Here is a 22345-nt window from a genome sequence, read left to right as displayed (position 1 = left end):
AAGGAATCCTTGGCTGCCCCTGTAGTAATGCTTTCTGAACATGAGAACATAATGGCCATCCTGGGTCAGACCAGTGGTCCATCTGGTCCAGTATCCTTGTCTTTCAACAATGGCCAGTGCCAGGTGCTTCAGAGGGAATGAACTATCGAGGGCAACTATCGAGTGATCCATCCCCTCTCATCCAGTCCCAGCTTCTGGCAGTCAGAGATTTAGGGACCCCCAGAGCCTTGGTTGCATTCCTGATCATCTTTTCTAATGGCCATTGATGAACATATCCTCCATGAACATATCTAATTCTTTTTAACCGGGTTATACTTTTGGCCTTCACAACCTCCCCTCGCAATGAGTTCCAGAAGTTGACAATGTGCTGTGTGAAGAAGTACTTCCTATATTTGTTTTAAACCTGCTGCCTGTTAATTTCATTGGGTGACCCCTGGTTCTTGTGTTATCTGAAGGGGTAAATAACACTTCACTTACTCACTTTCTTGACACCATTCATGATTTTACAGACCTCTATCATATCCCTATGTTAGTCATCTCTTTTCTAAGCTGAACAATCCTAATCTTTTTAATTTCTCCTTACGTGGAAGCTGTTTCATACCCCTAATCATTTTCATTGCCCTTCTCTGTACCTTTTCCCATTCTAATATGGCTACTTTGTGCTACTGAGGCAGTGTAAAGAAGCCACAGGAGGGGTGAGAATCTGGTCCTATGAGTATGGCCAGCAGTGCAAGTACGCTGATACACTCCGGTACACCGTACCAGCAAGTTATTTATAGCCAGTACAGCGTATTGGAAAGACACAGGAGGAGTTGGCAGCCCCACACCTCCTCTGGTGTGGCTGTACCACCCCCAGCCCTTTCACAGAACTGCCTCTCCTCCAGCTCCATCGGTACAGCAGCAGCCCCAGGGGAGGACAAGGCTGGGGGGTGGAGCTGGGGGTGGTACAGCCACCAGAAGAGCGGCTGACATTCTGCTCCTTTTCCCTGCTGCCCCTCCCTGTGGGGAAAGGAGCAGAACCCCCAACCCCGCACCCCCCTGCCCTGTCCTCCAGTGGGGCTGCTGCTGTACAGAGGGAGACGCAGCTCTGTGGAAAGATGGGGGGGGTTCTGCTCTTTTCCCAGCATGGAGGGGCAGCGGGGAAAAGGAGCAGAATGCCGGCAGCTCCTCCGGCAGCTGTACCATCCCCAGCCCTATCCTCTGGTGGGGCTGCTGCTGTAGTACGAGGATGGAGATGCAGCTCCATGGAAGGGCAGGGTGTGGGGCTGGGAGTTCTGCTCCTTTCCTTGCTGTGGATCCTGGGAGAGCCCTGAAAGGAGCAGAACACCAGCAACTCCTCTCTGACACAGCTGTACGCCTCCAGCCCTGCCCCCCAGACGGAGGAGATGCAGCTGCGTGGAAGGGCAGGGGCTGGGTGTGGTACAGCCCTGCTGGAGGAGCTGCCAGCATGGGGCTGCCCAGTGGCCCCATGTTCTGCTCCTTTCCCAAAGTCTCTGGTGCAGCAGGAGAAGGACAGAGCCCCCCACTCTCCCATAGGTAACGTGGGATGGATCATGGGGAGGGGACGGGGAGAGCCTGGGGGCTCCAGGCTGGGGGTGGGGTGGGGAGGAGTCACATGGATGATCACGTGGGTAGGTCACATGCTCCCCTTAGCTAGTGCCCCCACCCGGACCAGCAAGAAATGGATTTTACTTGCACCACTGAGTATGACAGAGTCTAAAGGATCCAGTTTGGATAAAATAAGAACTGATGCGAGCATAAGTTCATAAGAACATAAGAACGGCCATACTGAGTCAGACCGATGGTCCATCTAACCCAGTATCTTGTCTTCTGACAGTGGCAGGTGCCGGAGGCTTCAGAGGGAATGAACAGAACAAGGCAATTATCCCCTGTCAGCCAGTCCCCACTTCTGGCAGTGAGAGTCTTAAGGACATGGGGTTGTGTCCCTGACCATCTTGGCTAATAGCCATTGATGGACCTATCCTCCATAAATTTAGCTCAAAATTCAAATGGCATATTTTTCCCAAGATAGGTTTAAGCTACACAATTAAAATCTAGATTTGTATTTAGAATCCAGTGTCATGCATCAGCCCATTATAAGAACGGGGGTTATTTAAAAATTTCTGATCTAGATCTATATTTGGGTTTGGATTTGGGGGTTAGTATGGCTTTTAAAAGCTATTGGCAACTGGTTTAAAACAGAGCAGCCTGGAAGCCATCATAATATATATGACTTAAAATAAAAATCAAATCTATTTACTCATATGAAAACTTCATAATAACTGGAAACATATTAAGGTTATGTTTCTGTAAGAAAATTGTTAAATGCATTAGGCCAAATTCATTATCTCTGGTGTAACTCTATTGACCTGAGCGTAGAATTCATCCCTAGTGTAACTCCACTGATATCAGAAGAGTTTCACCAAGCATGAATTTGGCCTAACAGATCAAATTCTCCTCTCAAGTACACTGGTGACTTTAATGAGTTTTTACGCTGATGTAATTGAGAGTAGATGTTTTCTGCTATAACTTGATGATCATTTCTTCTGTTGCTAACTGCAGTACTAATCTTGCTTTAATACTATCCTAGCTGCTTTTATTATCACTGAGGTTCCTGAGGCCAGGAAATATAGCACATTCCACTAATCTAATTGTTTAGACAATGTTTTATTATATTATTTCAGTGTCAATTATGATATATTCTTCTTGCGCCTGACAAAAACTTCATGTTGTTTCTGCTTTGAAAATACCAAGCTTCTCAACCAATTTACAGTGTGACAATTTGAACATTAATACGAACTGTGCATATAGTGTAAAAACACAGCCATTGCATCTAAGAAGAGCTATCTAGTTATCTATGTTCTTCTTATAGTGGGCCCATCACCACAATACTTCCAACAAGTGGACTAAATTTCTCCCACCTCCCCAGACCTAACTGAAAAGCAGTAAGTATGGAAAATATATTAACATTACTGATTACAGTGCCTGCTGCTGTTGTCAATAGGAGTGTTGACACTGATCTAAGGGAGGCAGATCCAGCAAACAGTTTTTCCCACCATTGCCCCAAAAATATGGCTATGTTTTGTCCTACCCGTGACTGTAGGCTTCAGATCCAAGACTGTAGGCAGCAGACCTCCTACTTAGAGCTGCAGATTCATGATCATAGGCTGCAGACATCTTACTGAGGGATTCTGATCCAAGACTGTAGGCAGCAGCCCTCCTACTGTGAGCTGCAGATTCATGATCATAGCCTGAAGACATCTTACTGAGGGATTCTGATCCAAGACTGTAGGCAGCAGACCTCCTACTGTGAGCTGCAGATCCATGACTGTAGGCTGCAGATCCATGACTGTAGGCTGCAGACTCGTGACCATAGGCTGCTGATCCATGACTGTAGGCTGCTGCAGACTCATGACTATAGGCTGCTGCAGACCCATGGCGGTAGGCGGCAGATCCACGAGTGTAGGCTGTAGACCCATGACTGTAGACAGCAGATTTACGCTTCTCCTCCTTTTGGTACTGGCTCAGAGTGGATTGCAGCTCTTTGTGGCGGTATGCACGGTCATAGTGTTCATGATGTTTCTGGTAGAAAGGTAAAGCCATCATGGTGCCTCCTAACTCACTGTCCACTGCAATTTTCTGCCTGGAAATGCTAAGGTGTGAACAGCCTGAAAAAGAATAGATTAAACAGATGAAAACTCAAATCAGGGTTTTCTCTGAATTAACAAATAACATAAAACCTAAAACTTTTCCTTAAGTCAAATCAATGCACTTAGGACAATCTTCATACAATTTTCTTAGGGTTCAGGAAACTCACATGTCATTCATAGGGCTCAGAAATCCTGTTCTGATCTGGAGTCAACCAAGTAATCCCCAGGACTAAATCAAACTATGAAAAAAGAATAGAGTTTTAATGTTCCTATGCCCACTGATGCAACTTAGCCAAAGTCTCACAGCTACATTGTCCTGATAACAAAACTGATAATTTCAGTGGCAAAGTCAACAGCATTGTATTCTTTCAAAAGTTCTCAACTGTCATTAAATATCTGGGTGAAAACCTGTCCCACTGAAGTCAATAACAGTGTTGCTATTGACTTCACTGGGGCCAGAATTTCACCCCCATTTTCATTTTTACCTTCAAAATGTGGCACTAGGGAGACACCTGCCTATTGTCCTCTTTGAGGAAAACTGATGCAAACAAATCACTTAGTTTCTCTCCAATGTCCTTATTTTTCTTGACTGCTCTTTTTACCTCTGGAAATCTAGTGATCCCACTAACTCTTGTGCAGGATCCCCATTTCTAATATACCTTAAAAGTTTTTTCATTCATTTTTATGTCTTTGGCAATTTGCTCTTCATAGTTCCTCTTAACCTTCCTAATTTCATCATACATTTTTCCAGTTATAGTTTATCTTCTGTTACGGGTCTCTGAGGTATCAAAAGAAGAGCTGTTAGAACCAAAATGATCATTTAAATTGCAATTATATAGCAGCACTGTGGAATATTCATTCAAGAGTTTTTAACTATCATTAAAAAAATAAACTGCTATATCAAAGGGCTGGCGGGTAGCCAACATTGTACTTGTCTTTTAAAAAGATGCAACTTGTGATCCTGTAAATGATAGACCAAAGAGCTAGCCAGTACAAGGTAAACAGGTAACCAAAAAATGAAGGACAGAGTTATTAAATAGCTAGATGAGCATGATAGGATAGGGACAAACCAGATGGTTTCTGTAAAGGAAAATCACACCTCTCTAATCTGTTAGAATTCCATGAAGGACCCAATGAGTTATGGTAGTGTATAAAAGAAAACCAGAAGGTATATTTTATTTGGACTTTCAAAAAATATTTGAAGTCACTCATAAGAGGCAATTAAATAATTAGTTATGGGGTGAGAGATTAACTTCTATCTTGAAGTTGGAACTTGTTATAAGAAAGAAAATAAAGACTAGGAATAAACTCATTTTCAACAAGAAGGAGGTTGATATGTGCAAACCAGGGGTTCTCAAACATCACTGCACCACAACCCCCTTCTGACAACAAAAATTACTGCACGACCCCAGGAGGGGGGATCAAAGCCTGAACTCACCTGAGCCCCACTGTCTTGGGGGGGGGCACAAAGCCCAAGCCCCACTGGCCCAGGCTGGTGAGGCCAAAGCCCAAGACCAAGGGCTTCAATCCCAGGCAGCAAGGCCTGTAACCTGAGCCCCATAACCTGAGCTGAAGCCCTTGGGTTCAGGCTCTGGATCCAGGCAGTGGGGCTTGGGTTTTGGCTTTGGCCCCAGGCCTCAGCAAGTCTAATGCCAACCCTGGTGACCCCATTAAAATGGGGTCACGACCCACTTTGAGAACAACTGGTGTAAACTATATGTCTTCTTATTCATATAGCACTAATCACTGTAGTATAAGTCTTATTCTTTTCTTCTTCTACACCTTCATCATCTTCATTCCCCCACACAAAGATAGGGATAGGGCTTGCCAGCCAGAGTGAATCCATGTCTGCAGAAGACAGGCTAGTGCAAAGAGATGAGTCTTACTCTATACATTAAAAGGAAGCAAGACACTCTGCTTTCCTGTCATAGAGAATGCTACAGCTGATCCCCATTCATCTTCATCAGCTTTGTCTCCAGCACCAGCAAGCTTCATTCTGGATACAAGCAGTTGCATTGTTCCAGTTGCTTATGGTATGCCCTCATCTTGAATATTTCAGCATTGAGTTCTCGTCAACCAATCTCAAAAATGATATGAAACAAACAGAAAAGGTCCAGAGCAGGACAATTAAAATGATTAGAGGACTAGACAGACTTCCTTAGGAGGAGAGAATAAAAAGACTAGAACTGATTAATTTAGAGAACAAGACAAAAGAAGAGGAGGCATGATGGAAGAGTATAAAATACTGCATAAAATGCATAGTAGAGAGAAGTTAAATCAGGCATTCCTATGTACATTTTTAGAAGATAAGAACAAGAGAACAGTCAGTGAATTTAAAGTCAGCATATTTAACATTTTAAAAAGGAAACACTTTTTTCTACAATACTTAATTAACTTATGAACCTCACTTCCACAAGAAATCACTGTAGCAAAGAGCCCAGTAGGATTCTTAGAAAGATTATACATTTATACAGATACGAATATGCACTAACTAGTTACACTAACCAGTATACAAACTTACATGAGATATCAAACCTCAGGGTGCAGGACATAAGCCAACTGCTAACTGCCTATTAGCTAGAAACTAATGTTAGGCATGTTATTGCATAATTGTCCATTATAAAGGTTTTACACTTTCCTCTGAGAATCTGGTAATGACCACTGGTAGGAACAGGTTACCATACAAGAGGAACCATTAGTCTGATCTGATATGGCAATTCCTATGTTCCTTTGAAAACCCACAAGAAAATCTGGAACCCTTGTAAGGAATTTATCGCTGCATCCTGTCCCCAGGATTGAGTCCTATGTCTTAATTTTTATAACATGCTCAGTACATCCTGACAGTACCAGCTATGTGTGAAGGTAGCATTTCCCCTTGGAATTTATATATGCTTTTGAGACTGCAGAGCCTAGCCTAGACATGGGTGGCCAATGGTCCATATCATAGGTACCCACAGGTACAGTTTTTGGGTCCATATATTCTGTACTTATTTGTACAATATAAATATACTATAGAAATATTTTATTTGTAACCTATCCATTGAGCTAGTAGCAAGTATGACTAGTTTGTGCTTTTAAAAATCTACTCAAAATCCCTTTAAAAATATATTGAAATAGAAAAAAAAATGTTGAGAGAGGAAAAAATATCAGATTTTCCTCCGAGCTTAGTCGGTGTCACTTCATCTACTTCAAAATTCACCATAAATCCCATACAATTAGAAAATATTTAGAAAATTATTTACCCTTTCTCTCGTTCAAGATGAATTTATACAACAAAAGTTGCCTGTACTTCTAATAACTCATGCATCGTTTGAAAAGTCCCATAGCTATCTGTTCGGATAGCTGAGCTGGTAATAACTGAGCCCCTGTACTGATTGGCTTTGTCTCTGCAGCTACACTTTCAGATTTCTCCAATCTGTTACCACAACTCCCTCAACTAACTACTGAGCTCAAAAGATTAAAGGGAGCTACCATCAATCCAGTGTACAGATTCAAAATAAAGAGAGCTTACAAGTTAGAAATATTTCCTGTCTAAATGGAACACTTACCAGTTGCCAAATGAACAATGACAAATATAGAAGTCCTGAAGTGGATGAATGATAGAGACCAAAATCCAGCAAAACTGAATCCAGCAAAGAGGTGTCAGGACCGGGGCTAAGAACTGGACTCCGAGGTCCAGAACAAAAATAATGCCTGTAGTCAGTGGAATGTCAGAGCTACAGTCCAGACCTTTTATGGCCAGGAAGGCTGATAAATATAGCAGCAAAGAGGGAGAGAGATAGAGACAGATACAGGGAGCTATCTCTATGCAAACACATGATGACTGTAGCTTCAAGCTAAGAGTTCTCTCTTTTAAGTATCCTCACTAAATTCAACACAAAATCTGTATCTCAGTTCAGAATCATTTCTATATATTTTTGTCACTGAAATGCAATCAGATTTAGAAAAAGGAAGAGAATGTTCTGCAGCATGATTTAAAAGTAGAAAAGAGAAGTCTCCATACTTGCAGAAGCCAGTAACCTGAATTTTATATGGACTCCTTGGATTTTTTATGTCCAAATTACACTACATGATTTTATCAACATAACATGTATAGCTGTGTACAGAACAGATTCCAACTAAATGAAAGAGAATTCAGAGAAGTAATTAATGGCTAATGTCCATAAGGTGAAGCAGTGAGTTTCAGTTAAATAGAACACATGATTTTTCTGGTCTGTTGACAAGCTGTCACATTTTTTATATTCATATTTAAGATAAGATTCTAAATTAAGGACATAACCTCATGCCAGGCATTTAACTAGATATAAACACCACAGTTCTAAGAGCCAACATTTTTTTCTAAATTAATAAAAGTATTCTCTACTAAGCTATAGTCAGGGAAAACTTCCTTTAGCTTTAGCCCAGAGATAATTAAATGGGGTTTTATTTTTCCTTCATTTAAGTCACAGAAACTTGACACAGATATTATATGTAATTAATATGGCTGAATATAATAACAGATGAATCTCTGTTACTGGAAATATCCGTGTATAATATGTGGCATGTATTGTTACTTTACAACAAACAAGTATTTTCTCCAGCACTGTGCATTTTATTTAAGATACAAGCTATTAGGTTATATAAACCTACATGCACAAAATAAAATAGATACAGGCCCTAACTCATAGGTCCACTATGATTGTTTTGCATCATCCAAGCCTCTTTTGGCCCCAGGACTCGGGGAATGCAAAGTTGACACTGTAAAGTCACCTTTTCTCCCGATCCGCAGTCCTGTGCCTCTCCAGCTGCAACTAGGCCAGAAAATCTGGGCTATAATATATGTTAATTTAGATAAGGTAGGAAATTGAGTTTCAGGACTTCTGGGGTCTGCTATTGATTCCCAAATTTGGTTCCTCAGTTCAACCATCTGTAAAATAGGTACAATAATACGTAGAAATATTTTATGAGGCTTTGTTAGGGCTTGTCGACACATGAAGTTGTTCCCATTTAATTGCACGTGTGGACATATTTATTCCAGAGTAAGAGTGCGTTGTTCCCATTAGCCAAAGCACTTTCAAAGCTAGATGGGAACAAAATAAGAGTGTCCACACATGGAACTATTCAGGAACAGCCATTGCACTTTAAATTTCACACCCTTTCTTAATTAGAAACCCTTTCAAGTGCAGACTAGATCTTATGTGCAAAGCACATTGGAATCTTTCAATGAAAGACAGTAAAGAAGTGCAAAATATTAATAGTATGTATTAATTTACTTTTATTATACCATAAATTGCCTACATGACAGATCAGATATTAAAATCTGCAAAAGATTATATTACTATTATTTATTATGATCAAATGCCACTACCATGCATGGTGCTTTATAGATATATAAGGAAACAGGATCCCTGTCCTGAATGGCTTGCATTGTAAATAAGATACATATAGGGTATTAAAAGTAAATTCCTCTGGGTTCCTTCATTATACCTGGCAGTTAAATTTAGACCTTTCAGGGGTATATAATCTGTTTCAGGCTATACGAAGGGATGCTATTCAGGTGCAAATTTCAAACCATTTAACTTCTATCTAAATAAACAGGGCACATCACAGAGCATTTAAGATCTAAAAACTCCTGTGACATGATGTGTCAACATATATTTAGTTACCTAGACATTCGGAGATCATAATCATTGGAATTTTAACTCAGCCCCCTGCTATTTAGAATTACAAAGTGACAGACACCCAACACAATTTTCTGAATGGGACAACTGGAAACCACATTTAGAGTGTGATTTGGCAGAAAAAGCTTCCCAGGCTACTAGCCCATAACCGTTCCACAGGCCTTCTACTCTCTGCAGTTGTGGGTACTAATTTTTGTAGAGCAGTGGATTTCAACCTTTTTTCATTTGCAGACCCCTAAAAAATTTTGAATGGAGGTGTGGACCCCTATGGAAACCACAGGTTGAAAATTGCTGTTGTAGAGGCAATCTTTTCTTCTATTGCTGGATGTGGAATGCCTCATAAGGTATTCTGCACTCCCATTTCCCTATGGTAGAGTCCCAGATTCCACTCATGACAATTACCATATAATGCCAGGCTCTTAGGAGTGTTGTCAGGGAGCTCACTGAACAAGATCAAGTGGTCCCTGCATAGCCAAATGCAGGGGCAGGTTCTACCTCATAACCACACAGCGGGAGAATAAAGGGATTACTGCCCAAATTTGCTGTTGGTCTTTTGCCAGCCATTTGCCTTTATACCAACTATTGTGAGGGAGGTAATGGCAAATTGCATAATAGTTCTTCTCTCTGAGCTCATCAAAAGACCTATCATTCAGAGAAGAGCAGTAGTGAGCTTATGCAGTAACCAAGCCAATAGTCTGGTAGCTTTTAACTGATTTTTCAGACAGCAGTCCAAGGACATTTTGCCTAACAATTTCTGGTCACCGTACATGGCTTAATCTGCCATATATATCGCTTCTGACTTCTTGTTGTTGTGGCAAGTTTGTCACACATACTCAAAGCACCGAGGTCACTAAAACTTTCAGGTGTTGTTACTTCACACACAAAAGTAGCAGTCTCACTGCCCTCCTAAGACATAGAAGCTGTGGACCTGATTCCCCATTGCCTTGCACCTTATGGCATTTGCCCCTGTGTAAAGCCATGACAAAGTGGGTTTAATGACACCTCATTTTACATCAACTGCACACCCTCTTTGCACAGGTGTGAATGACTACATAGAATGGAAGGCAGTTGAGAAGCAGCCCCTCTTATCTTTGTGCAGGTTTAACCAGGCTCAGTCAAGATTCCAAATGCATGAGATACATGATAAGCTGCTACAAGTGGTTAGCACTAAACAGCACTTCAGATGTTGTGCATTACTGCTAAGTGTATTAGTCACTGTATAGGGCCTGTGGCCCACCCATCCCCTTGGTTGAAAGGTTGGATCTTTAATTTTGGGCAGGCTTAGACCCACCTATCCCAGTATATGCAAAAGGTACAGCTGAGTATATACATGAGATCTGTGTTGTAAAGGAATATTTTCTTAACGGTCTTGATGACATACTTCTGCCTCATTTTCCTCTCCAGAATCATTCCTGCATTTCAAAAGTGGAATTGTTATCCAAAAATATCAACATGTCCGTATTTTCAGGTGATGTGTATGCTTGGTAACCAAGGAGCCAATAGGAGTAAAAATTACTTCTATTTAACCACCAATGGTTGGTTATGAAAGATATTTGCAGTTAACTTATGCCAGCCCAGGCCACATCTTTTATCATATTAATATGTTAATGGAGCTTCTCTTACTGCTCCCTTTAAACAGCTGTCTACCAGTAGCAGCAGCAACAGACTTTCTCCCTGGATCAGAAGTTTCTAAAGTATCATTAATCATTCCAAAAACCTTGTTCTGTGCGATCAGCAACCTCTTGTCAAGTGACTGCTGTAGAATCAGCCGACTTCTCAGATTGAGATAGCTCAAAGCCAGAGACCAAACAACAGGTCTGATGAAAAAGACTGGAACCTGATATATTGCCACACAGGAAATTAATGTACCCTCTCTGTTTCATAGTCTTTGGAAGCAGCTGAGCTACTCTGAAGCCTGAATCAAGCAATTTGGCCTCGATATTATCCCATGATATTCCTCTTTGGTCAAATCTTTCATCATTGTATAATTTAGCTATCATTGCCTCAGGAACTGACACTGCTCTCGGCTTATCTCTCCAATTCTTGTCGCCAAAAATCTTCTCGATGGCACTATTTCATGATACAAAAATCAGACCGTAGATATCATCTGGCACCGATTCAAGCCACTGCTACATAGTAAAGCAGATGTGGCTGACAGATACAATTCCACTACACAGCATGTAATAACAACTTACATTTATATTGCACTTTCATTCGAAAAGACCTCAAATCATTTTATGGATCACTTTTGTAGCCCCAAAACGCAGCCACTTCTGGAGTGGAGTGGAATGGTAGCCCCTTACTAGTTCCAACACTATGTAATATATTAGGACAGAAATTAAAAAAGAATAAATTATTAATTTTTACCACAGCACCTGCTATGATATGGTTCCTGGTATAATTATTCATTCATTACTCACTGTTACTCCAGAATATACTAAGCATGTAAAACAAAGTTCTACTGTGACCCCTCCCCCAATTAATGAAATATATAATTAATTGTTTGTTCTTATCACAGGACGCTTGGCAGTCAAAAACAAGTGAATTATGCAGTTACATACAAAAGTAGTTATGTAGATCAGTAGGAAGGGGTTATGAAGACAACACTGCTGGGCCGGCCCACAACATTTTGGCACCTGAGGCGGGGAGCTCAAATGATGCCCCCATAACCCCTCGCTCAGGCCAAAACTTTGAAAGGTCTCATTTCTGTCTTCTTCCTGTTCTACCTAAAGGTCCACAATCTGGGCCAGCTCATGCGCTATTGAGATGGTTGCAAGGCCAAACAGCCTCTCCTGTGTCATTGTGGAGCATAGATGTGTTTTTATTAACTTCAGCTTGGAGAAGCTGTGTTCTCCACTGGCAACTGTTACAGGAAGTGTTAGAAGTATGCTCAGAGCAACAAAAGCAACAAAAGAGAGTGGTCATCTTATTTGTGCACATATATTCCAGAACAGCCTCTGGAGTTGATCCTGCTGAAATGTATCTTGAAAAGCCTTTCAGTTCATCACCTAAATCACTTGCATCAATATCGCGCATGTCATCATGTGTCAACACTGTCTCTAGTGCCCTGCATTGCTGGTGTAGGTCTTCTTCAGGTATAGTGAGGGAGTTTTGGAACATCATACAAACACCCCAAATATACTGCTGTGTTCCTTGAGCTGCATGAAACGTTCTTCAACTGACTGTATTGTACAATCTAGCACCTGGTTAAAGAATTCAACTTTGAATCATTGATTGGGGTTTCTTATGGGATTATCCCATGCCTTGTAATCAAAATGTCGTCTTCTTTGGTGACTCTTATATTCTTGAATGGGTAGGAAAATAGCTTCAGTGTGAAGTTCCTCTGCCAATTTCTGTGCACTCTTCAGAACATTTTGAAATCCCCCATTTGACTGGTAAGACTGTAGGTATGACTTTGCTTTGTCCAGTTGTTCCATTGCTCCAGATATATCATGGTCAACACCTTGGAGTCTCTTGCTTACAACATTTATTTCAAACAGTATGTCATGCTGCAACACTAAGCCACACAGAAATTTGAAGTTATGTATGTTTCTGGTGATTCCATTTCCCTCTGCCACTGTTCTCCCATGAACAGTTCCTGTCATAGCATTATCCTCCATAATGGCAACTATGGCATCATCTATCTTCCCAATTTGGTGTTTGATAGGCTTTATCGCCTCCACTCGACTTTCCCATCATGTGGCACTCAGTGGTTTCAGTGTCAGAGAGGATGTTCCCAGATGTTGCTTCAAAATTTGCCATTGATGAGTTGATGCAGAGAAAAATACATAGATGCTTTGAATTACATAAAAAAAATTCAGCAGCTCACTAGAAGCTGATGCTGCATCACTGACCACCAAGTTCAGTGAATGAGAACTGGATGGGACAAAAAAAGCTTGAGGGTTTAACTCTCGGATCCGTGTCCGCACTCCTCTGTTCTTTCCTCTCATGTTGGCACCATTATTGTAGCCCTGATCTCTTGTGTCTGCTATTGCAAATCCTATCTCTTCTAGCTTTATAAGAAGCACATTTGTCATACCAGCTCCTGTAGTATCATCAATGTCAAATTCTAGAAAATGCTCTCTGACAGTCATTGCAGGGACATTTTCACTGGGTTCTGTTATTGTTACAAAACGCACCATTAAAGTCATTTGTTCCGTATGGCTGATGTCAGGTGTGCAGTCCAGAATAACAGAGTAATATCTTGCTGACTTCAGCTCTGCCACAATCTTCTGTTTGACTTTTGTTGCCAGTAACTGAATGATCACATTTTAAATTGTTTTTCCAAGGTAGTGGTGTGTGGACATTTCTTGGGTGGTGACTCTTCTTAGATGCTCCTGGAGTACAGCATCAAACACAGTGCTAGGTTTTGGGTAGCAAGCATTCTCACAATGGCAATGAGCTTTTTCAGAACATTTTGCCAGTAAAGAGACTCTGATGCTATCTTCTCTTGATGCTATGGTGGCCTTTAACCTTAGTCTCATCTCAAACTCTTTCCACCTATGGAATGCTCTCTGATTATTTGCTGCCTTCTCATGGCATGCCAGATTTCTAGCCAGATTTTTCCAGTCCTTTGTTCCTGTAGAACCCAATGTGGCTGGAACATTAGACTGGAAGAGTTTGCAACAAAAACAGTATGCAGCATTCTGGGTTTTTGAGTACATAAGCCATGGGCTCTCCACTTTGTCACCATTGGGGATTTCATGCCAGTAATGTGTTGGATGGAAACTTCTATTTTCATTGTATTTGGGGAACATGAAGTTTCTCACTTGCTATGGCCCATGGAAGTCCCTCAGGCTACTGCTCAAGTGGGTCCACAGTCCTGGATCATCTAGACTTAAGCAGCAGCTGTTTCTTGCACCTCCACCACACTCTTCTCTGATCTACATTTTTCTTCAGGAATGTGCGTGATTACATCCATTTGAGATGGAGATATAGATGCTGCAGTAGCTGCCAGGTCACCTGCACTCTGACTAACTGGAAGATTAGGCATCTCCTCACCACTCACATCCTCACTGGGGCCAGAAGGCTCACCATAAACATTTGTGTCTATGTATCTCAGGTGAGCTCCTTCCTCCTTAGATGGAAAAGCTTCCTTTGCTTGCTTTCTTTTTCTGAATGCTGCCCCAGAGGGGCGTTTTCTTCTTGCACTCATGACTGCTGTTCTGTGCTAGCTAAAGTGGCTCTCAACACTCAGTTGAAGGGGACAAATAAGCAGGCTGGTGGCAGGGCCTGAGTGAGGGAAGATATCAGCGTCTTAAGGGCCTAACTGGCTCCTACTAGTTCAATTGACGGCCTGTTCTCCTCAAGTGGGTTCAGGGAAGCAGCAGGAAACAGGAAGCTCCCTGAGAAGCTGGTGTGAATCAGTCCAGGCTCCTGGGGGTGCTAGAGAGGTACATAAGAGGCTCCTCCTCCTCTCTCCCTGCAGCTCATGCTGCTTTCTGTTATTCCTTCTCACCTTTTCTCCTGCCTGCCTGTTATATCTCTTGTGCCCTCCTTCCTTCAGCACAGCACTCCACCATCTCTGTACATCTAGAGCAGAGAGAATACATATGCACCACCAGCAGACACAATTTTCTACACTCTGGGTCCTAGTGGCACCGCCCCTCTCCCCCGGTCTGGCACCTGAGGCGTCCGCCTCAGTTCGCCTCATGGTAAAGCCAGCCCTGCAACACTGACAAAAGCTTCAGAGAAAATGAGCCAGGGAAACCGGGAAATCTTTGGATTATTTTACTGAAGATGGCCAAAAAGGGTTTTGATTAGAGATTTGAAATGTCAGGGAGTCAACTAAATACAGAGACTGTTTCAGAAGGTAAGGACACTTTGGAAGAAGGCTCTATCACTCACTGAGGAAAGAGAGGGAATGCACTGAAATCTGGTATTTGAAGAGCATAAGGAATTCTCTTGAGAATAGGGAGGAATAAGATTGGAGAGATACAAAGGAGGGAGCACAAGTCCACAGGAGATTCTGATGACTAGGGGGGGAGGCTTTGTACTAAATTCTGAAATGGGACAGGAAGCCACTGGGAATTTTAGGTAATGAAAGTTTTGTGCTCCCACTTGTCAGTACAGATAGTGGAACAAATCTCTACTTTTTGAAGCAACATAAAGGACAGCAAAAAAAACTGTATCAGTTAAGGTGAAAGGAGGCAAAGGCTTACAGGACAAATACAGGAGAAGAGGAGATAGGAACATAGGAATTGCCATACTGGATCAGTCCAGTGTCCTGATTGACTGTGGACAGTACCAGATGCTTAAGAGAAAGGTGAAAGAAACCACATAATGGACAATTATGGAATAACCTGCCCATAGAGAAATCTGCCCTAACATCTGTCATTCTTCTTTCATATGGAAACTTGAAAAGCAACACGGAAGATTGATATCCAAGTTTGTCATCCACTCTATGGCTTCTGGACATGGCTGCCCCTCTTGGGCAACAGTTCACTAGATGTTCCAGGGTTTATATGCCTTCTCCACAATCACATATCAGGCTGGCTTAAGACTTGAAGCATAAGGCTTTATAATTTATGCATAGTATAAGAGGAGGAGTAGTGACCTATATGGAGATTGCCTACCACTTTCCTTTCTAAAAAATATTTTTACAAGCTCTGTGATCCCATGATTTACAGTAAGACTTTGAAATTTGGCATGGTGATAGTTCTGAGCTCAAGTAGGTGCCTTTTGTTTGTCCCCTTGAAAATCCACTTGAATATAACTAAAGTATATATTGTCAAAAATCACCATTTACATCTGTTTTTTCTCACTGTAGTGTGTTCCTGGCTTGCTACAAAAAACTGTTGATGTTCTATTAACACTGCACATGTACCACACTCAGGAAGCCGCACAGCACTAACCTTCTGGGTGGGACACAGGAAAAATGGCTCCACCTTTTCGCCAAATTGGGGAAGGAGCACAGGGCTAAGAGACTATGAATTCTAGACTCAGTCCTTCTCATGACTAGTGTTCAGAATTCTACGGATGGACTATTTTTGTTTTTCCAGGCTAACTGCAGAGGAATATTTCAAAAATATGGGAAGACGTTGTTATGGAGAAATTAATACACCAATTACATACCCAGAAAAATTGGCTGAGACAAAAAATAATTGATATTTGGTCACCTTTTACTCAGACAACAAACATTCACATGCAAAAAGCCCAGTGCACCTCTCCAATTTGTTTAAATATTAACACGATAGACGTGCCTGTTCTGTTCAATATGTGTAATCAGAGATTCCACTCAGTTTAATAAAATCACTAGAAACAACATGTCATAAGCGTTGTAGTTATGTCCACTCTGTAATATGGTAACACTGTTAAATAGAGAGATCTGATGACTATACTACTGTATAATGTCTCTTTAAACAAAAGCTCATGTTTGTAATTATGATAGTTTTGTTTCTGATATTTACAATGCAAAAATTTGTAAACCTGTTAATACTTCCTAAATAAACAAATAGTAAGAAGAGAGAATTCTGTGCTCTTCACAATCTTTATTATTGAGTAAGGCCTTATACCTCACTGAGGAGTTATACATGATGGTAAAGGAACCCGAACCTTTAATATGGCAAACCCAACCCTCAGCCATTTAACCACACTAGTTCTAAAAACGACTCTACCAAATTTTTGTACTTGGGTATGCAGTCTGTAAAATGTCGCTACTCCTGCAAATGTAACCTGCTGTCTCAGTTTGCTACAACTTATATGTCCTACATGAGAGGCTGGTTTGCTACAACTTATATGTCCTACATGACAGGCTGGTTTTGCCTTCTCCTACTATCAGCTAAATTACTCTCTTAGCTCAAGTGATGAGGCCTAGGATTCTGTGCTGAAGGCACCGCTTTAAAGCTGTGGTGATGATGTGTGACGAGGGATTGTTACAATTGTACATCATAGGGTTTGTTTGCCTTTTTAAAAATAAATAAATAAATAAATAGGAAATTACATTCAAACTTGGCAAAAATGTTAAGTTTGCCAAGTCAAGAACCTAAAAATTAGGAAATGCCTTTAGGAAATGCCAGAATTAGGCCGGGTTGCTTATTCAACCTTAATTCTGTCCCTTGCACTATGATACAGTCTTTAATTACATGATCACATAATATCTTTTTCAATGCACAGAAAAGGTTTTTGCTAGGGTGACCAAATTGTTCACCATCTCCTCTTAGTTTGTACTTTGCTGTGCAATTCTTAGAATATATATCCTTGTTTACTTTTCATCTTCTACTTTCCAGAATGCAATCACCATTCTGTATGCTGATGTTGCTGGACAAGATTTGGCATAAGAACTTGCATCATGAAATTTGGCATGCAAAATCTGGCATAAAGAATGAAGCACTAAAGCAGAAGTATCTTTTGCCTCATACATCAGGTTACCAATCTACGTGCTGTCAGACAAGCAAACCCTATTCCTGGGGCTCACCAGTCTCTACCAAGGTCTTAAATGGCTGGGATATATCATAATTTGGCAGGTTGCTGCATGCATCAACAACTGATATAGTGCCCATTTTTGCTGAGTGCACAATTTAGGCCCTATTCTGTGGGCTGAGTTTCTCATCTGCCTCATTTCTCATTTAGCACTTCAGTTATTTTTAGGGGCAGTGGGGAGGGCAGATGTAGTAGTCCACTGGCACTAAAAATCATTCTTTAAAAATCTATGTGCTCTGTTACACTAACTATTCTGCTTCTCTTTGACTCAGACATCGCTACTGAATCTCCACAACTGGGAATTCTGTGGACATTTTTATTTGCCTGAAATTTGACGGGAATATTTGGTACAAATTTATGGGAACATGCAAGTTGGAAAACAGAAATATTCTAACATTCCCCTAATTCCTTTTCCTAGATCATGGCTCCTACTGTCTAGCCATAAATCAAAGCTAAATATGAGGGAGAGGAAGAGATTATAAGGACTTACCTTAAGAGGAATAGCAAATATCCTGAGTAGAATCAGTAGTCATTGGAAGTCTACATGCTACTGTGCTTTTACAAGAAGTACCATTTTATATAGTACTGTCTCTCCCATCTGCCACTTTGTTTTGTATTTAGGTGGTTATTTTATTCAGTTTTTTATTTCTTGTTGGCTTTTGTTTTTTGCTCTGTTCTCATTTACTATATCTCATAGACTCTATCTAGACCTCTCTCTGGGCTATCTATCCCTGATCTAGCTTGGCCTTCTCTGGGCATATTTGATTTCCATTTGTGTTTGATGTTATATCCCTTTTCATTTGGAAAGTCAGTTCAGGAGTTTCACTGATTATCACTCACTTTTATTTTCCCCATTTTATGACTGTAGTTGAAAAACTAGAAAGATTGAACTATTAACAATTATTTTCTTATCATATTGGAAACTAGCCAGGAAGATTAAAATACTTTTGTGAGCATAAATTAAAATATAAGTACCCTTTTAAGCAAACGTTTTTTGTTCATTTTTAATGAAAGAGATCAGCCTGGTAGTGAAAAAAAATAAAGATTTGATTGGGAGTCTGGACGAAAGCTCAGTGACTGACTTCCCGCATCATGGAAAAAAAGAGCTTGCAGGAGGAAAAACTGACTCTATCATGACTGAATCCTGCTCCAAAGGCACTGCAGGTTCTAAAGCACCAAATAAACATGATTTAGAGGAACTATGCTAGTATCTACAGATGATAATCAGTTGTCCACTGTTACTGTTAGACCAATACAAAAATGTTTTCCTCACTAGAAAAAAATGTAATCACATTTTCTAGGTTCATTTCCAGTTTTTGTTTGTTTCTATAAAAGCAAATTCACCTAATTTCTGCTGGAAAAACAGTAAACACCACTATTTAATTGGCAAAATGATTCTGTTCAGCACAGCTCTCACTATCAAAGTGAGAGAATTTGGGCAGTTTGCCCAGTCTATCCCTATGTTATTCCAATGTATTAATTTGTTGCCATAGACAGGACTCTGGTTCATATTTCTTTTACAAAGATTTTAATCTATTATTCTCTGCTTTTTAGGGGTGCGGGGGAGGTCAGGTGTAATAGTCCAGTTTTTCTCTCTTTCATATTTTGCTGTTCACAGTATCAAAACAGTGCTTGATTGCTTGGAGCGCTTTCTAAATTTTCTATACCCCACAGGGAATTACTATTTTGAATGATGCACCACTAGCAAAATATCTAAATCCAATGCCACTTCACTTGTGGTTTTCAATCAAACTTATCCCTTATGAAGCAGAAGAGTATACAGCAGTATAACCCAATTATTTTGAGCTACCATAATTACCCATACCCTGCAGGTCTGAACTGAAATAAAAAATGGTTGTTACCTGTGCTGGATTTTATTTGTACATTTCAAGAAATAGGAAGTTTAGAGTAATACTTCAATTATAAAGAAAGTTATCACAGACTGAAAATATAGGAAAATAAATGTCTTGCACGAAGAAAGACTGGATCTGAATGCTCTGTGCAAGATTTATCAATTGCTATTTCAAAAGTTCCTTCTTGCTGAATTTTCATTTAGTCAATATAGGTCAAATCTTCCATTATTTATTAAGGCAAAACTCCCTCTGAAATCAATGGGAATTTTGCTTGAATAAGGACTGTAGAAATTGGCACTAGGTGTTTAGGATGATGGGATGCCAATGCTAGACAACCAGAAGACAAAGATGCCTGTTAATTTACTGATAGAGATTTTTTTTGACATTATTTCTGTCTTCCTAGCCTTATATTTGCTTTAATAAGCATATTATTTTCCAAACCTTATAGAACCAAAAGCATACTTTAAATTCATTATGCAGTAACTAAAAATTGTTCTTATTGCTAAAATGCAATGATATATACATTTGTAGAGCAACCTTAATATACAGTTTCACGATATGCTTTCCATATAGGCAATATTGCCACCCCATAATGTTCAAAAATCATAAGGCTGGCCTAAATATTATTAGGTTTGTCTAAAAGAGTGGTTTTCAACCTTTTCTCATTTGCAGGCCCCTAAAATATTTTGAATGGAGGTATGGACCTTCTGGAAATTTTAGACACAGTCTTGTAGCCCAAGGGGTCTGCAGACCACAGGTTGAAAATCACTGGTCTAAAATAAATATCATGTTTTCTGTCTTGTTTTTCAAATTCCCCCCAGTCCAGCCCAGTATTGTTGGGCCAATTACAGTGTTTACTTTCCCAAATGCATAGAATAAGGTGACTCTGGCTGCCACTGCAGGAGCTCTTGCTGTCTGCCTGATGGCATAGAGCTTTTAGCTTCTTCCCAAGTCCCTAAATACTAATTAATTAACTAGGCCTGTGCCTATATTCCCCCACCTCTCACATCAGTTCTGCCCTGGAGCACCCATATCTGCCCCTCACCCTTCAGTTCACCTCCTGCACTCAGTGAGTGCTTCAATGTTCTCCCAGGTCTGGGGATCCAGCTGCAGGAGGGTCCTCTTCTCAGGCCTGTGGGGGAGGGGCAGTTATTCTCCCCCCTCCCCCTTCCCAGATCTGGTGTTGCAGGGAGGGAGAGAGAAGGGGAGAGCAGACTGATCCATCTCTCACAAAGGGCAGCAGAGAGGCTGCTCCTTCCTTCCCCGTTCCCTCCTGTGAAAATGGCATTGTCAGGGAGGTGGGGAAGGCAGCCAATCAGACTGCAAATGTTTAAACAGAGCACATATTATAGAGTTGCCACCGCTGAAATGCAGAATAAACACCCAATGGTCACTTACATCCCCAGCAACAAAAGGAGCCTTAGTGCTGCTGACTATGGCTAATTATTACTAAAACGTTTTAAAGAACTATTTTATATCACCCTACACACACACACACACACACACACACACACACACACACACACACACACACACACACACACTCTATGTGTATTTTTTTATTTTATCATTTTTCTTTACTTACCTTATCCTAACAGTCTGCAGTCTGGATTATTGAGGTGTGAATTGTAGGGCATTCTACCATATCCCAAGTGAAAAAAACCCAGCCACATGGCAATCTTACCATAAGTATGGATTCACAGTGACCAGGGCCGGCTCCAGACCCCAGCGCGGCAAGCACGCGCGTGGGGCAGCCCTTTCCATGACTGCGGAGGGGGTGCTCGTCCCGCGGCTCCACTGGACCTCCCGCAGGCATGACTGCGGCAGCTCAAGCGGAGCCGCTGGACCTGCGAACAGTCCGCAGCTGCGGGAGGTCCAGCCGAGCCGCGCGACCAGCGGACCCTCTGCAGTCATGCCCACGGGAGGTCCGCTGCTCCCGCGGCTCCGGGGCGCCTCCCACGCATGACTGTTTGGGGCGGCCAAAAAGGTAGAGCCGCCCCTGACAGTGACAGACTGATCCTTAGCCCAGCACCCAGCCTGAGTAATTGAACATGAAAGGAATCTTCCCCCAGGCTATGGAGCAGCTGCTCTGCTGCCCCACAGCAGCCAATGCAGCTCTGAGGACTCAATAATTTCCAAAGAGGAAGGGTAAGGTCACTAGGTTCAACTGCTGTCAGGGAGGATTCAGCGGAGATGGTACGGTTGATAATGATCCAAAGCCATGCAGACTGACGCATGTTCATTTTCATCATCTGAGTCAGATGCCACCAGCAGAAGGTTGATTTTCCTTTATGGTGGTTCAGGTTCTGTAGTTTCTGCATCAGAGTTTTGCTATTTTAAGACTTTTGAAAGCATGCGCCATACATCGTCCCTCTCAGATTTTTGGAAGGCACTTCAGATTCTTAAACCTTGGGTCGAGTGCTGTAGCTATCTTTAGAAATCTCACTTTGGTACCTTCTTTGCATTTTGTCAAATCTGCAGTGAAAGTGTTCTTAAAATGAACAACATGTGCTGGGTCATCATCTGAGACTGCTGTACCATGAAATATATGGCAGAATGTGGGTAAAACAGCAGGAAACATGCAATTCTCCCCAAAGGAGTTCAATCATAAATTTAATTAATGCAATTTTTTTTAACGAACATCGTCAGCATGGAAGCATGTCCTCTGGAATGGTGGCCGAAGCATGAAGAGGCATATGAATGTTTAGCATATCTGGCATCTACCTTCCAGTGACAGCAGTGCCATGTAAATGCCTGTTCT

At 41.3% G+C, this 22345-nt stretch overlaps 1 protein-coding gene across 10 annotated transcripts in view; it reads right to left on the bottom strand.

Annotated features, from left to right (window-relative positions):
• MYOM1 (myomesin 1) overlaps positions 1–22345 on the bottom strand; it is a 147679-nt gene that overhangs the window by 97557 nt on the left and 27777 nt on the right. For 5 of the 10 annotated variants that reach the window (XM_039523325.1, XM_039523332.1, XM_039523333.1 and 2 more), the window contains exons 1-3: positions 7199–7330; positions 3818–3889; positions 3092–3668 (exon numbers count right to left, since the gene is read on the bottom strand). In XM_039523325.1, coding sequence (XP_039379259.1) covers positions 3092–3668; positions 3818–3824 — 584 coding nt within the window. In that variant the 5' untranslated portion in view covers positions 3825–3889; positions 7199–7330. Of the gene's footprint in view, positions 1–3091; positions 3669–3817; positions 3890–4309; positions 4330–6892; positions 6989–7198; positions 7331–22345 lie in introns of those variants that run through there. The other 5 variants (XM_039523326.1, XM_039523327.1, XM_039523328.1 and 2 more) reach the window with 5 other exon arrangements.

The sequence above is a fragment of the Mauremys reevesii genome, linkage group 2 (assembly GCF_016161935.1).
Source record: "Mauremys reevesii isolate NIE-2019 linkage group 2, ASM1616193v1, whole genome shotgun sequence".
In the NCBI taxonomy this organism is placed as follows: domain Eukaryota; kingdom Metazoa; phylum Chordata; order Testudines; family Geoemydidae; genus Mauremys; species Mauremys reevesii.
Note: the sequence above shows the minus strand (reverse complement) of the source record. Positions and strands in the feature narration are given on the sequence as shown.